At 46.5% G+C, this 12,491-nt stretch overlaps 1 protein-coding gene across 1 annotated transcript in view; it reads left to right on the top strand.

Annotated features, from left to right (window-relative positions):
* LOC146035271 (uncharacterized) overlaps window positions 1-11,721 on the top strand; it is a 218,041-nt gene extending 206,320 nt beyond the window's left edge. Inside the window, exons 47-68 of the mRNA XM_083158626.1 lie at window positions 702-755; window positions 845-898; window positions 1,000-1,053; window positions 1,134-1,241; window positions 1,346-1,399; window positions 1,853-1,906; window positions 2,276-2,329; window positions 3,587-3,640; window positions 3,940-3,993; window positions 4,324-4,377; window positions 4,457-4,510; window positions 4,889-4,942; window positions 5,034-5,087; window positions 5,905-5,958; window positions 6,053-6,070; window positions 6,159-6,212; window positions 6,301-6,363; window positions 6,991-7,156; window positions 7,762-7,868; window positions 8,091-8,171; window positions 8,946-9,128; window positions 10,024-11,721. Of these exons, the coding sequence (XP_083014752.1) occupies window positions 702-755; window positions 845-898; window positions 1,000-1,053; window positions 1,134-1,241; window positions 1,346-1,399; window positions 1,853-1,906; window positions 2,276-2,329; window positions 3,587-3,640; window positions 3,940-3,993; window positions 4,324-4,377; window positions 4,457-4,510; window positions 4,889-4,942; window positions 5,034-5,087; window positions 5,905-5,958; window positions 6,053-6,070; window positions 6,159-6,212; window positions 6,301-6,363; window positions 6,991-7,156; window positions 7,762-7,868; window positions 8,091-8,171; window positions 8,946-9,128; window positions 10,024-10,173 (1,632 nt within the window). The 3' untranslated portion in view covers window positions 10,174-11,721. The remainder of the gene's footprint in view (window positions 1-701; window positions 756-844; window positions 899-999; window positions 1,054-1,133; window positions 1,242-1,345; window positions 1,400-1,852; window positions 1,907-2,275; window positions 2,330-3,586; window positions 3,641-3,939; window positions 3,994-4,323; window positions 4,378-4,456; window positions 4,511-4,888; window positions 4,943-5,033; window positions 5,088-5,904; window positions 5,959-6,052; window positions 6,071-6,158; window positions 6,213-6,300; window positions 6,364-6,990; window positions 7,157-7,761; window positions 7,869-8,090; window positions 8,172-8,945; window positions 9,129-10,023) is intronic.
* Window positions 11,722-12,491: the final 770 nt, after the last annotated feature.

The raw sequence follows: 12,491 nt of genomic DNA, 5'->3' as shown, positions 1-12,491 counted from the left end.
GGCCAAACCTGTCCTCAAGATCTACCAACAGTTCATGTGTTCCAGGCAGCCTGTGGATCTATAGTAGGAATGATGCAGCAGGTTTGAAAATGTGACAGTTAGTAATGACTACACCTGTGCACCAGCTAGGGAATCTGGGAAATGTGGCAGTTAGTAATGATTACAGCTGTGCACCAGCTAGGAAATCTGGGAAATGTGGCAGTTAGTAATGATTACAGCTGTGCACCAGCTAGGGAATCTGGGAAATGTGGCAGTTAGTAATGACTACAGCTGTGCACCAGCTAGGGAATCTGGGAAATGTGGCAGTTAGTAATGATTACAGCTGTGCACCAGCTAGGGAATCTGGGAAATGTGGCAGTTAGTAATGACTACAGCTGTGCACCAGCTAGGGAATCTGGGAAATGTGGCAGTTAGTAATGACTACAGCTGTGCACCAGCTAGGGAATCTGGGAAATGTGGCAGTTAGTAATGATTACAGCTGTGCACCAGCTAGGGAATCTGGGAAATGTGGCAGTTAGTAATGACTACAGCTGGGCACCAGCTAGGGAATCTGGGAAATGTGGCAGTTAGTAATGTCTACAGCTGTGTACCATGGGTAGATCTGGAGGAGCAGTTTAGCCTTGCCTGGCCTAGAGAATCGGAATTGCATCTGCATACAAACATGAGTTGGGCCCTGAGTTCCACGTTTTGGTTAATTGCAGGGGACCTCTGGGAACATCGGAGCTCCAGGTGCTGACGGACCTCCAGGGCTGAAGGTAATTTCCTTGTACGACTCTTCTTGCAGCTCCCGGCTGAGTGGCTATATCCATAACATCCTAGGTGCGCAATGTTCCTTTCATTGCAGGGCGACCTAGGCCAGCCCGGCGTGATCGGCTATCCCGGACCCCAAGGGGGATCGGTACGTGTAGAACACGACTAGTTGGCAAGATGACTCTGTGGTCAGAATGGTGAAATACTGAAATCTGATCATCTAGCTCAGTAATTGCTTTCTGTTGTCAGGGTCCACAGGGTGCGAAAGGAGAAAAGGGGGAGCAAGGCCACAGCGGAGCCCTGGTAAGCGGGGTACAGGGATCAGGCATTTGATGTGAGAGAAGGGTGGGTGGTCTTCTCTAATTCTGTGCGATGTCCTGCAGGGTTCGCCCGGTCCACCAGGTAGTAAAGGTTCCCAAGGGCTGGCAGGCCTCACTGGCCTCGAAGGCCACAAGGGCGTCACAGGCAACGAAGGAGTTCAGGGGATACAGGTACAAGGCCGTTCCATATCATACAAGAGCGGCGTATTCTGGGACAGAGATAATGTCAGTTATATCATAGGGTGACAATAAAAGAACATATCTTCTCTGTGCAGGGGCCACCTGGGGCTGCCGGGGAGACTGGACCAGCGGGGACCCCTGGAAGAGAGGTAAGGACCATCAGCTGCCCTGATCAGTCAGACATTCGCCTTGCTTCTCTATCTCTGTCTCTTCCACTCAACTGTTCAATTCTTCCACCGACTCCCTGGCTTCCTCTGCCCCACTCAGTTTAGCCAGCACTGACTTTTTAAAATGTGTAAGTTTTTGCGAGCAGGGCCCTCTCTCCTCTTGCTGTGTTACATAAGTATGCATTCTGTAAGTGGTAATTTTGTATCTGTTACAGTTTCCTTCTGCCATCTTTATTGCTCTATATTGAACAATGTATACCCATGTAATCCTATATGTTATTGCCTATGTAGTGTTAGGAAACCCTAGTGGTAGCCCTTGTATGTTCATCTTTTTGAAGATAAAAGATGAACATACAATTCATACATACAAGCAACATTGTTTGCCTCAAACTCATAGAGCACCACTTTATTATCATTATTTATTGTTAACTTTAGGGTGCTCCAGGGGAAAGAGGACAACCTGGGAAACCGGGGTCGCCGGGTAAAGTGGTAAGTACAATACATGCAGCGTTGACTCATAAACTAAAAAGTTTGAATCTGGGGCCTAACGCACATTTTTCTCTAATGGACAAAACCATGCTGCACTACAGATGGGGCAGATGTAACACGTGCAGAGAGAGTTATAGGTGAGGTGTGTTCAAACCGAAATCTAAATTGCAGTTTAGAAATAGAGCAGCCAGTATTTACCCTGCACAGAAACAAAATAACTCCCCCCAAATATAACTCTCTCTGCACATGTTACATCTGCCCCACCGGCAGTGGTTTTGTCCATTAGAGAAAAAATGTGCCTTTTGATTAAGTCTGAAATAGGCCCTTTATCAGGAGTGGCTCCATGTAACTTCTTTGTGTGTCTCCCAGGGGCCTGTCGGGAATCCAGGAGCAGAGGGGAGACCTGCGCAGAAAGGAGAGAAGGTGCGAAGTGATGTTGGTGCTGTAATGTTCGTATATACATTGTACATAATTCTTGTGTCCCTACTTTTCCTGGAGGAGAAGTAGGGGGCCCTGTCATGCAGAGCTGGCCCCATAACATGAAGGATGATAATGTTGCCTATCATTATGTCCTTGCGGGAAAATCTATATGTCAGAGGGCATAGTACAGAAGATCCTGTGCCTCTGTAAGAACATTAGAACCCCCTTGCCAGCTTTCACCTGCCGCCTGCATTGGCCCATATCTTCTTGCACCTATCAATGCACTTCTGGGCCACAACATCATGGAGGCTCCATTGTGAAGACACCAGCATGAACCAAAAGTAAAGACTGGGGACGTAACAGATCGCTTTCCCTACATCAGATGCCCATGGGTCTCCAGAGGTAACAATCTGTGGGTGGTTGAGCCAGGCCGTCCTGGACAATCAGTAGTTACAACCAATGCTATTTTTCAGCAGGAACCAGCAGGAACTCAGTTCCTTGACCTCAAATTAAATATGACATCATCAGGAACCGGGTTCCTGAACCTGTTCTGGGCCAAAATGTACTTTCCATACGATAAGTTTTATTTTAAAGTCACCTGTGAGTGCCTTCGTACTAAATACAATATATACATCTCTCTCTCTCTCTCTCTCTCTCTCTCTCTCTCTACCTATTTTATTTAATCGATCAGACCCAGAGTTCCTGGACCTATTTTTCCAGAAAAATAATACTGCTTCCAACCCTGCACTTCATCTAACTTTAGTCACTTACCTCTGTTTCCTTTCCCGTTGAGCTACCTGTGAGCATGTCTGGTCATCTTTAGATCACCAAAGTCCACCTGTACAAAACCCGACAGGTGCCTGTATTCTGTAAGATCACTGCCGGTCCAAACAAAACAAATGCCCAGTCATAAATCTGATCGGGACTTTTTTTTTTGGTAATGCCAAGAGGCTCTAGTTGGAAGCGGAACGCTATGTTCTTATGTGTGTGGTCAACTTCCCACCTCACTAGCTGGCCTCCAATTGGCCTATAAGGGCTGTGGCTAGAGCATATAATACCTGGATCTGGTCCAGCTTTTCCTGCCAACCCCAGCCGGCCTTTGCGCATGTCTCTCTCTTCCTCATCCAGGCCAGTAATTAGATAATAAATAGTACTGAATAAACCGCTGCTGGGAAATACACAATTAGCTGAGTCCTTAGAGCAAGCAATAATGTGATGTGATATACTGCACCTGTTATCCTATGGTTCCTTCTCTCGCAGGGTGACCGGGGTAAAAATGGCCGTCCTGGATCGAATGGGGCACACGGCAGGAAGGTATGTGAGCTTCACAGGCCATGGAGCTGTGAGGAAATGGAATACAATTTGTTAGAACATATGCCCTTTAACCCCATGCATGTGTGGTGAAAAAGCTACGCTCAACTAAATTAACTGTACATTCATGGCAGCATGTGATGCCACCCTTAAGTGGCCGGCGCCATAGGCAAATGCCTAAAGCTGCATAGTGGTGGCGCCGGCCCTGAATAAACATAATTATTTCTAACCTTCAGGAAACAAGTAGCAGGTCTGTACGTGCAAAGATGAAACTGATGTGTATTTTTCTTTAATGCGTCCAGGGTAAAAGAGGTAAAGCAGGCCCAAGACCACCGCGTGGACCTCATGGCACCAAGGTAAGAAAGTCCATGATAAAGTCTGTGTTGCCTACACACAAGGCAGCCATTTTGTTGTCTGAAGCCGTATTCGTGAGAATACAACCCACTAATTCCGTGACATTACTGAGGTATGAGTCGGAATAAAGCCCACCAGGAACTAGTGGCACCATCGGGGAGCCTCAATACTCAACCATGTCGCTGACACTTAATATGAATTGAATTCCCATGAATGTTGGTTCAGTCCACAAAATGGCTGCCTCTACCTTTGAAGAAACCTGGAACATTTTGACACTATACATGTGTAGAATGTGTTGCTTTCTATGTGATTCACTTGGGCATCTATTGCAGGGTGCAAAAGGAAGACAGGGTCCCGATGGGCCACCAGGGCCGAGAGGACCATATGTGAGTATTCAGGTGCTGACCATAATTATATGAACATTGGTAGTTTGCAGCCCTCAGCTACCTCTTTGTGTCTCCTCAGGGTATTCCAGGACTCAGGGGACAGAAAGGGGATCCAGGGTCTAAAGGACTAAAGGTAAGAGCAATATACAATAAAACCATATTGAATTACAAGTTGTTTGATATATTAATGTCCTTCTAGAGCACATATAAGTCTCTGGCGCTATGCAATGAGGCCCAAGTTACGTTCTGACCGGAGTTGCTCCCAGAGATGGGTTTATATGTTCTTCCCACTTTTCATATCTTCTGATTATATTGCCCCAGGTTATGTTCCTGCAGTGGGTAGATTGGGTTGTCCCTTCCATAATGACAGGGACTGATATGAATGAATGAACATCCATTGTCCAGAACTTTATACAACTGCAGTGCTAGATATATAAAAGGCTAATAATTACCAAGGACCCAAGCCATCAGATCCAACGTCTGATTGAGTAACCTGTCCACTAATCTGCAGGGTGAACTGGGCATGGACGGACCATTTGGAACACAAGGAGAACACGGGCTGAAGGTTGGATGATTCTATCACCACACACACGACACTTCTCCAGGTGTTTCTTTACCAAAAAAATATTATTTATTTCAATTATTTTCTGTTGCAGGGAAAACAAGGTCCTGCAGGGAACACTGGACCTCCGGGGGAGAATGGGGACGAGGTACAAAGCTTATGATTTAGACAAACAAGGTTGCAAAAAATGTTGCTAAACTCTTAGTAAATAACGTGATTTGCAAAAAATGTTGTTAAGAATGTCTAAAGCATGCCTAAATGCTGTTTTTAAGGGCAGATGAGAGTAGGGAGCGGAGAGGTAGGGTAGGAGTAGGGAGCAGTGAGGGAGGGTGGGAGTAGGGAGCATTGAGGGAGGATGGGAATAGGGAGCAGAGAGGAAGGGTGGGAGTAGGGAGCAGAGAGGGGGGTGGGAGTAGGGAGCAGTGAGGGAGGGTGGGAGATGGGAGCATTGAGAAAGAATTGGGGTTGGGAGCAGAGATGGAGGGGGTGGGTGTAGGAAACAGTGAGGGAGGATGGGAGTAGGGAGCAATTACTATTAGCAAGCAGCCTAATAGAGATTCATACAGCAAGCAAATTTTCAAATGTAGGGCCGGCCTCCTGCCAATCAGAGTTGATGGTCCAGCAGCCAATCAGGAACCACTTCCTTGAGTGTCTTCCAGTCTGCCATTCCCTATTAATTGGTGGCTGGCGCTACATTCGAAATGCCACTGGCTCTGTCTGTGTGTCTATTGTTGCTCGTCATAGACATCGGTGCCACCCAAGCCACACAGCATGGATCTGACGGGATAAATGCACATGCAATCCCAAGATCTGACACTTCAATCCTGGCATTCAAATTCTGGCATTTGTGGGCCAAAATCCCGATTGGCTTCCCTAGCTGTAACATATCCAATAACTTAAATACTTTATCAAATGAAAGAAAAAAAAACTATTGAACAGATTTCTAAACCACTGTTTCTCATCAGGGTGTTATTGGACCTCCTGGACCACAGGGTTACCCAGGGCCTCAGGGATCCCCGGTAAGTGTTTACCACATGAAGGACAAATGTCCACTATACTGGACAGTACAGTGTATGGCTCATTCCTATATCTTCTCTCTTGTTTTACTATCAGGGCTCAGACGGGATGCAGGTGAGCGCCTAATGTGTATCTACAGCATCTGTTTCATTACATTGCCTTAATAATGACTATGTCATTGTAAATGAACCTTTATACACAGGGGCCGAAAGGATTCCAGGGAGCAGAGGGACCACAGGGACCACAAGGACCCCCAGTGAGCATTAGATACCCACAACCCAAACATAGCCACCACTAATTCTGCTGTTTGCTTATACAAGGATCTCATCTGTTTCTATTTATAGGGACCCCCTGGGGCACCTGGCCCCCCGGGACCATCTCTCAGCGTAAGGGCCCAGAGTTTACGGGTAAGTGCATTCGGCTGTGCAGAGTTAATAAATTCTGATTGTAGGCTCTTCAGTCTAGGGAATCCAACAACATACTTAACCAGACTGTGATACCCAAAGGTCAACACAGTGGCGGATTAAGAGGGGGGTGGGGGGTGGAAAGGATTGCCAATACCGGTTATTCACTAACAAGTCCAAATGGGTAATGAGACATTATCCTGCAATTACAGTAGGTCTAGTGCATGGGTCTTCAAACTGTGGCCCTCCAGATGTTGTGGAACTATATGTCCCAGCATGCCCTGACAGTTTTAGCATGCTCTTATAGGAAAAAATATGGCAATGCATGCTGGAACATGTAGTTTCACAACATCTGGAGGGCCACAGTTTGAAGACCCATGGTCTAGTGCAAGGTAGACAATCAAAGATTATGGCTGCATAGTTAATGAGATGGAAACCGCGAACATCCGGCACATTTAACCAGTTCTTATGTACGAAAATTAAGTTACCTGTACTTAAGCATGTATAGCCTTAAAACATGGACTGTCAGCTGCCTTGAGGACTGAGTTTGGAAACATCTTTATTATAGTATTGCCTGCACTATTGGAATCAGTATAACCCTCTGGGCTGTTTTTTTCTATCCACTCACAGCGCCTGCTCCCTCATGCCGGACCCTGGAATGACGACGCACCATGGGATCTGATTCACCGCCTGGAGGAAGACTTCAAACTATTGGTTGCCCCACCGAATGGGACCAAGGAGAACCCAGGCAGCACCTGCCAGGAGCTGCAGCTCGTCCACCCTGAGCTGAAGGATGGTGGGTCCTATATATTGAGCGGGAGTGATGCTAACTGGATTTATATAACTTTGTGCTGTATTTAATATCCACCAGTAAGTGGCAATGAAGCATAGTCCACCCTTCTAAAAATTGTGCCTGGCATTGCAAGTTTATGGAACCTTGGGGGTCAGTGGGAGGAAGATGGCTGCAGACAGATGGGCACACATGGGAGGAAAGTGTGCCTACATGGATGTTCTTAATTAGCGCCAACAATGACTCAACTATACCAAGATAACCCCCAGTTCTGCAAACATGCACAAATACCGACTTATATGGACTGCATAGGCTGCAGCGCAGAGAAGCCAAGTAGGGAAGCCCGAGAGTCAGGGAGTGGCTTAGTACTGGAAACACGCTCTCTGCTTATCGCAGCCAGGTCTGGCAGTCCTTTAGGAAGAAAACACCTCCCATTGATTGTGTCCTGCGGGTGACAGGCAGGTAGGACTTCCAATAGCAGTGTAGCCAGTACAGTCATGGACTGCAACTTGTTCCTTGGTGCTCATAGGACTATTAACCATTGCATATGTTATATTTGGGAAAGTCTGAGGGGCTCTTGAATTAAACTCTGTATTTGTCCCTTATTCCAGGTTATTATTACATTGACCCTAATCAGGGGAGTACCCAGGACTCGTTCCTGGTGTTCTGTAACTTTACAGCGGGGGGAGAAAGCTGTGTGCCGGCTACGCAGAGCCAGGTAAGACGGAAGCAGCCCTGACCCTATTTACTAACACTACAATAGATGCAAGAGCTTTGTTGGCTAACTTACAGTAGACGACTTTTGGTTGGTTGCTGTGATTCAGTGTAGATTGATAGCCGTGGCAATGTTAATAAATGAGCTCTTTTGCCTTCCAAGGAGTTAGTATGGTTCCATTCATTTGATCTCCCCATTGACGGATTCTGTCATTCCTGTTTGTAGATACCGATCAAGTCGTGGCTGCTGAACTACCAGACTCAGGAAGGCTTCCAGTGGTTCAGTACCCTTCCTGGGGGCTTCACAGTAAGACCCTTATTTACCCAATAATTATAGTGGGGAATGATCTTATTTATGTATATTCATAGGCTACACTGATGCAGTGCTGCAGAAAGGGACGTTGCAGAGAGTCAGAGATGATGTTGCTCATAGCAACCGATCATATTCTTTCTATCATTTTCTAGGACCCAACAGAGGAGTGATTGGTTGCTGTGGGCAACTTCATCTTTCTCATTTTTTTCGAACGTTCAGTAAATTCACTCCTTAGGGCCTAATTCAAGTCTGATCAGAAGTGGACAAATTTTGCCCCATTCTGATTTTAGGGGAGGGGGGCGGGCAGGAGGCGGAATCGGGAACATCCAGTGTTTTATGGGGGTCCCCATGAAATCGCTGGGCACACAGGCGTGGTGTTCCCCCGCTCAGGGCAGACGTACACATCCCCTCGCATGCTACCGAGGGGATTTGGGTGGCGGGGGATGGGTGGGCAGCGGGTAAGTGCATTGACATCACTAGCTGTCCCTCTTATGCAGCAGCAGAATTCGGCCCTGCATTAGACTGTCAGTCACTGACAATACAGTACATTGGTGTTTGCAAGATGCATCGCAGATCCTTCAGGATTTGATTCAAGCCCATTGTCACTAGACAGAATCTCTCTCTCCCCTTTAATATATTAACAATACATATACTTTATTCAAAATGATTTCCAGGATAGATGTTTTGCTTTAAGTTGCTTAAAGTACAGTAACTCTGATTCCCAAGCACTACACAAGTGATGTGTCCGTTTCTTTCCCCCGCTCTCAGTTCACGTACAATGACGGCAGCGTGGTCCAGTTGCGATTCCTCAGATTGCAGAGCCTGCGCGTACACCAAGAACTGAGATACGTGTGTCTGGCGAAACCAGGACAACCGGCCAGGGACAAGGATGTGAAGTTCCTGACTGACACCCGGGATCAAAGCTTCTTGGTGACCCTGCAGGGATGTGAGGTATGTGGCATGAGGCTCAGAGGTGGATAAACACTACTCAATGGCCATTATTCTGGTTTATTCGGTCCCCCAGTGTGTTCGCTCCAGGGACCTATGTTTTTTTCCTGCACATGCGCATATTGGGTAATGCAAGATAAATGCAAGTGTGATAAGGAGAGATAAACGTCCAGCCAATCAGCTCCTTACTGACTTTTTTCAAACACAGCCTGTAACATGGCAGTAAGGAGCTGATTGGCTGGACGTTTATCTCTCCTTATCACCCTTGCATTTATCTCTTGTTAAAGCTTAATACATCTGCCCCAATCACACAAATGCAGGCAGGCACCTGGCTGCTGGGGGGGGGGGGGGTGGCTGATGTCAGCTACCCGCCCAGTTCTCGGACCAGGACCCACAAGTCTAAGTCACCAGGGACTGACTTAGATTTGCGAGCACTATGGAAATCATTCCGGCGACTATACAATGATTTCGGGCCCGCAGCGTGGTGGGGATATTCGCTGGGGGGCGGCCATTTGGACGGACATTGGGCGGCGTTTAAAGGCTGGCATAAGCAGCGTACTACTGAGGATGTTTGGGGAGTAATGTAATTGTTCTATGGGGCCCAGCTCCTACAGCACAGACAAGTGAAGCTTCAGGCAGCTAGGCCCAGCTATGGGGAAGGCTGCGCATGTCCGCACAGTGGGGGCAGCTGTGCAACACCTGGAGGCCATTACTATCATTTTATCTGCAGGCAGCTGAACTTTATGTATTTCGGGAGAAACCTTTTAACTACACCTAGCTGGAATGTTACGGAGATTCTCTAGTGAGCAAAGTTCTTGGGCAGCGGCCATTTCCAAACCCTCACGCTGAGAAATGAATTGGTATTTATTGCAAGTTTTGACTTTGTCTCTCTCCGCAGGTTGGAGAATTGTACAACAGAACGGAGACTCTCCTCCATTTTGCTCCCATGGACCTCTCTCTGCTTCCTATCCGGGACTTAGCCTTGTATCATGACGGGGACACGGGCCACCAATGCGGCTTCTTTGTGGGACCCGTGTGCTTCAGCTGAGGGTCATTCTTTTCCACAAACTTTGACGACACGCACCCAGGTCGTTGGGTGGAAGCCCTGCACTATTTATACCGGAAGATGTTACATGGGCCTTCTAACCCCTCTCTCAGGAAGGGAGACTGAATATTGTTTACAAAGCTGTTGGTGCTCAGAAGTAGAACACTTCTATTGGATCTCCTGGTGAGAACTACAAACACACACAGACACACACACACACCTCAAGGCTTCCGCCTCGCAGGACAATCTAAGGACAATGTTCTCAGGAGCGAAGTCCAACCTCTTAATGCACTTATTTATCAATTTGTTTTGGTGCCCATGGGGCCAACCACTGCCGTTCCTAATTATTCCTGCGATGGAGAATGTGGGTTATTCCATTGCTACTACAGATCACTGCTGCGATGGAGAGTTCAATTGACTGTCGATCTAATGCTTGGGTCGTCCTAATGACCATGTCGACCTTCATGCATGTCAACCTAGTGGTGTCAACCTAATGCTTCTAGACCTAGTTGCTGTGTATCCAATGATCCCATTCCTCGATATCTGCCGTTGCCATAGAAAATCTTCTCTCCGGTGGTTTGCCATGCTCAATAACCTCAGAATGAAATGGGGATCTGGGAGAATGATGTCACTTCCTGTCACCTGATGGCTGTGCTGAGGCAAATATCTTGTCATAGGTTGCCGAGGGCCATTTCTAGACCACCTGCTTATATAGAAGCAACTATCAATTACCAGAGTGTTCCCTAAAATATAGAGAATTCTGTCTGTGTCTCAAACCCCCCCTGAATTGTTTTGCAGTCTTGAGTATTTCCTTATGGGCCAGATGTATCAAGCTTCAAAAAAGTGATAAAGTGGAGAGTCATTTTTCAAACCCAGCCTGTAACATTACAGTTAGGAGATGATGGCTGTCTTTTTATCACTCTCCACTTTATCACTTTTAAAGCTTGATACATCTGGCCCTATGTATTTAAGCATTGATGGATCTGACATGTTTTACTGGCTTATGTACTGTGTATGTGTATCTTGTTTTTTTTACCCTTTGAATTTTTGCAAAACTCTGAAAGACGCATATCGTGAATTCAAACTGTAAATGGTCACTTTACCGAGTGTTCATTCTAAGCTCCCTGCATCTTTCAAAAACGTATGCAGTTCCTCCTCCCTGTCTGGGGTGTCGCTGCCTGCGGTGGAGCTTCTAGCACAGTCTGGTCTGTATTTCAGCACTGATATGCAGACCAGACTGTGCTAGAATTACCACAGCAGAGAGTGACACCCCAGGCAGGGTGAAGCAACTGCAGGGGTTTTGAAAGATGCAGAGTGCTAGAACTTTACCTGTCAATCATGAAATATCGCTGTACACCCGTATTACTCCCCTAATGATTAGTTGTGGCTGGGCAGTGTTTCCGGTGGGCTGCTGTGGCAATCCCCATGCAGATTATGTAATTTGCGCATAAGGTAACAGGTCTGTGTATCTGTGGCTGCAGCTGTTTCTGATAAATAATGTGATAAATGCAATGTATTTTAGCTGTATATATAAATATAAAGGATATGCACAGTGTCTACACAAAATAAAATTCTTTTTTTATGATATTTATATGCATTGAATTTTAACATTTGTTAGGTTTAGGCTGCAAGAAAGGGTGGTGTGGTGGGGGTTTTCTAGGACCGTGCAATCACATGGGCATTTGCAAACAATGGCTGGGGCTGCAGATAGTATTCCCTCCCAAAATGGCCGCTGACGATTTTAAGAATACTAAAGCAGGTTAGGACCATTTTTTAAGGGCCATTTAATAACAGCTCATTGATGGAAGCAGGTGCAAACAGTGGTCCCTGGAAGTGCGGATGGGAGGACCCCTCACAAGGAGCATTTTCTGAGGGGTAATATTACTTAATATGGTGTCAGGGGCTTTATTGTGTGGGGCATAATATGGTGAAAGGTGCATTACTGTGTGGGGCATAATATGGTGCCAGGGGCATTACTGAGTGGGGCATAATATGGCATATGGGGCATTACTGTGTGGGGAATAATAAGGAGCAAGAGGCATTACTGTGTGAGGCATAGGGGGTTATTTTGGTTCACTCTTTCTGACAAATTCCTTCTTAGATGGACAAAACCATGTGCACTGCAGGTGGGGCAGATGTTACTTGTGTAGAGAGAATTAGATTTGGGTGGGGTTTTATTTCAAAGTGAGAGCTATATTGCAGTGTAAAAATAAAGCAGCCAGTATGTACCCTGCACAGAAACAAAATAACTCACCCAAATCTAATTCTCTCTGCACGTGTTACATCTGCCCCACCTGCAGTGCACATGGTTTTGTCCATCT

Source organism: Crinia signifera, chromosome 9, assembly GCF_055691185.1.
Source record: "Crinia signifera chromosome 9, ASM5569118v1, whole genome shotgun sequence".
Taxonomy (NCBI): Eukaryota; Metazoa; Chordata; class Amphibia; order Anura; family Myobatrachidae; genus Crinia; species Crinia signifera.
The sequence above is the reverse complement of the archived record's forward strand: the minus strand, read 5'-3'. Positions and strand labels throughout refer to the sequence as shown.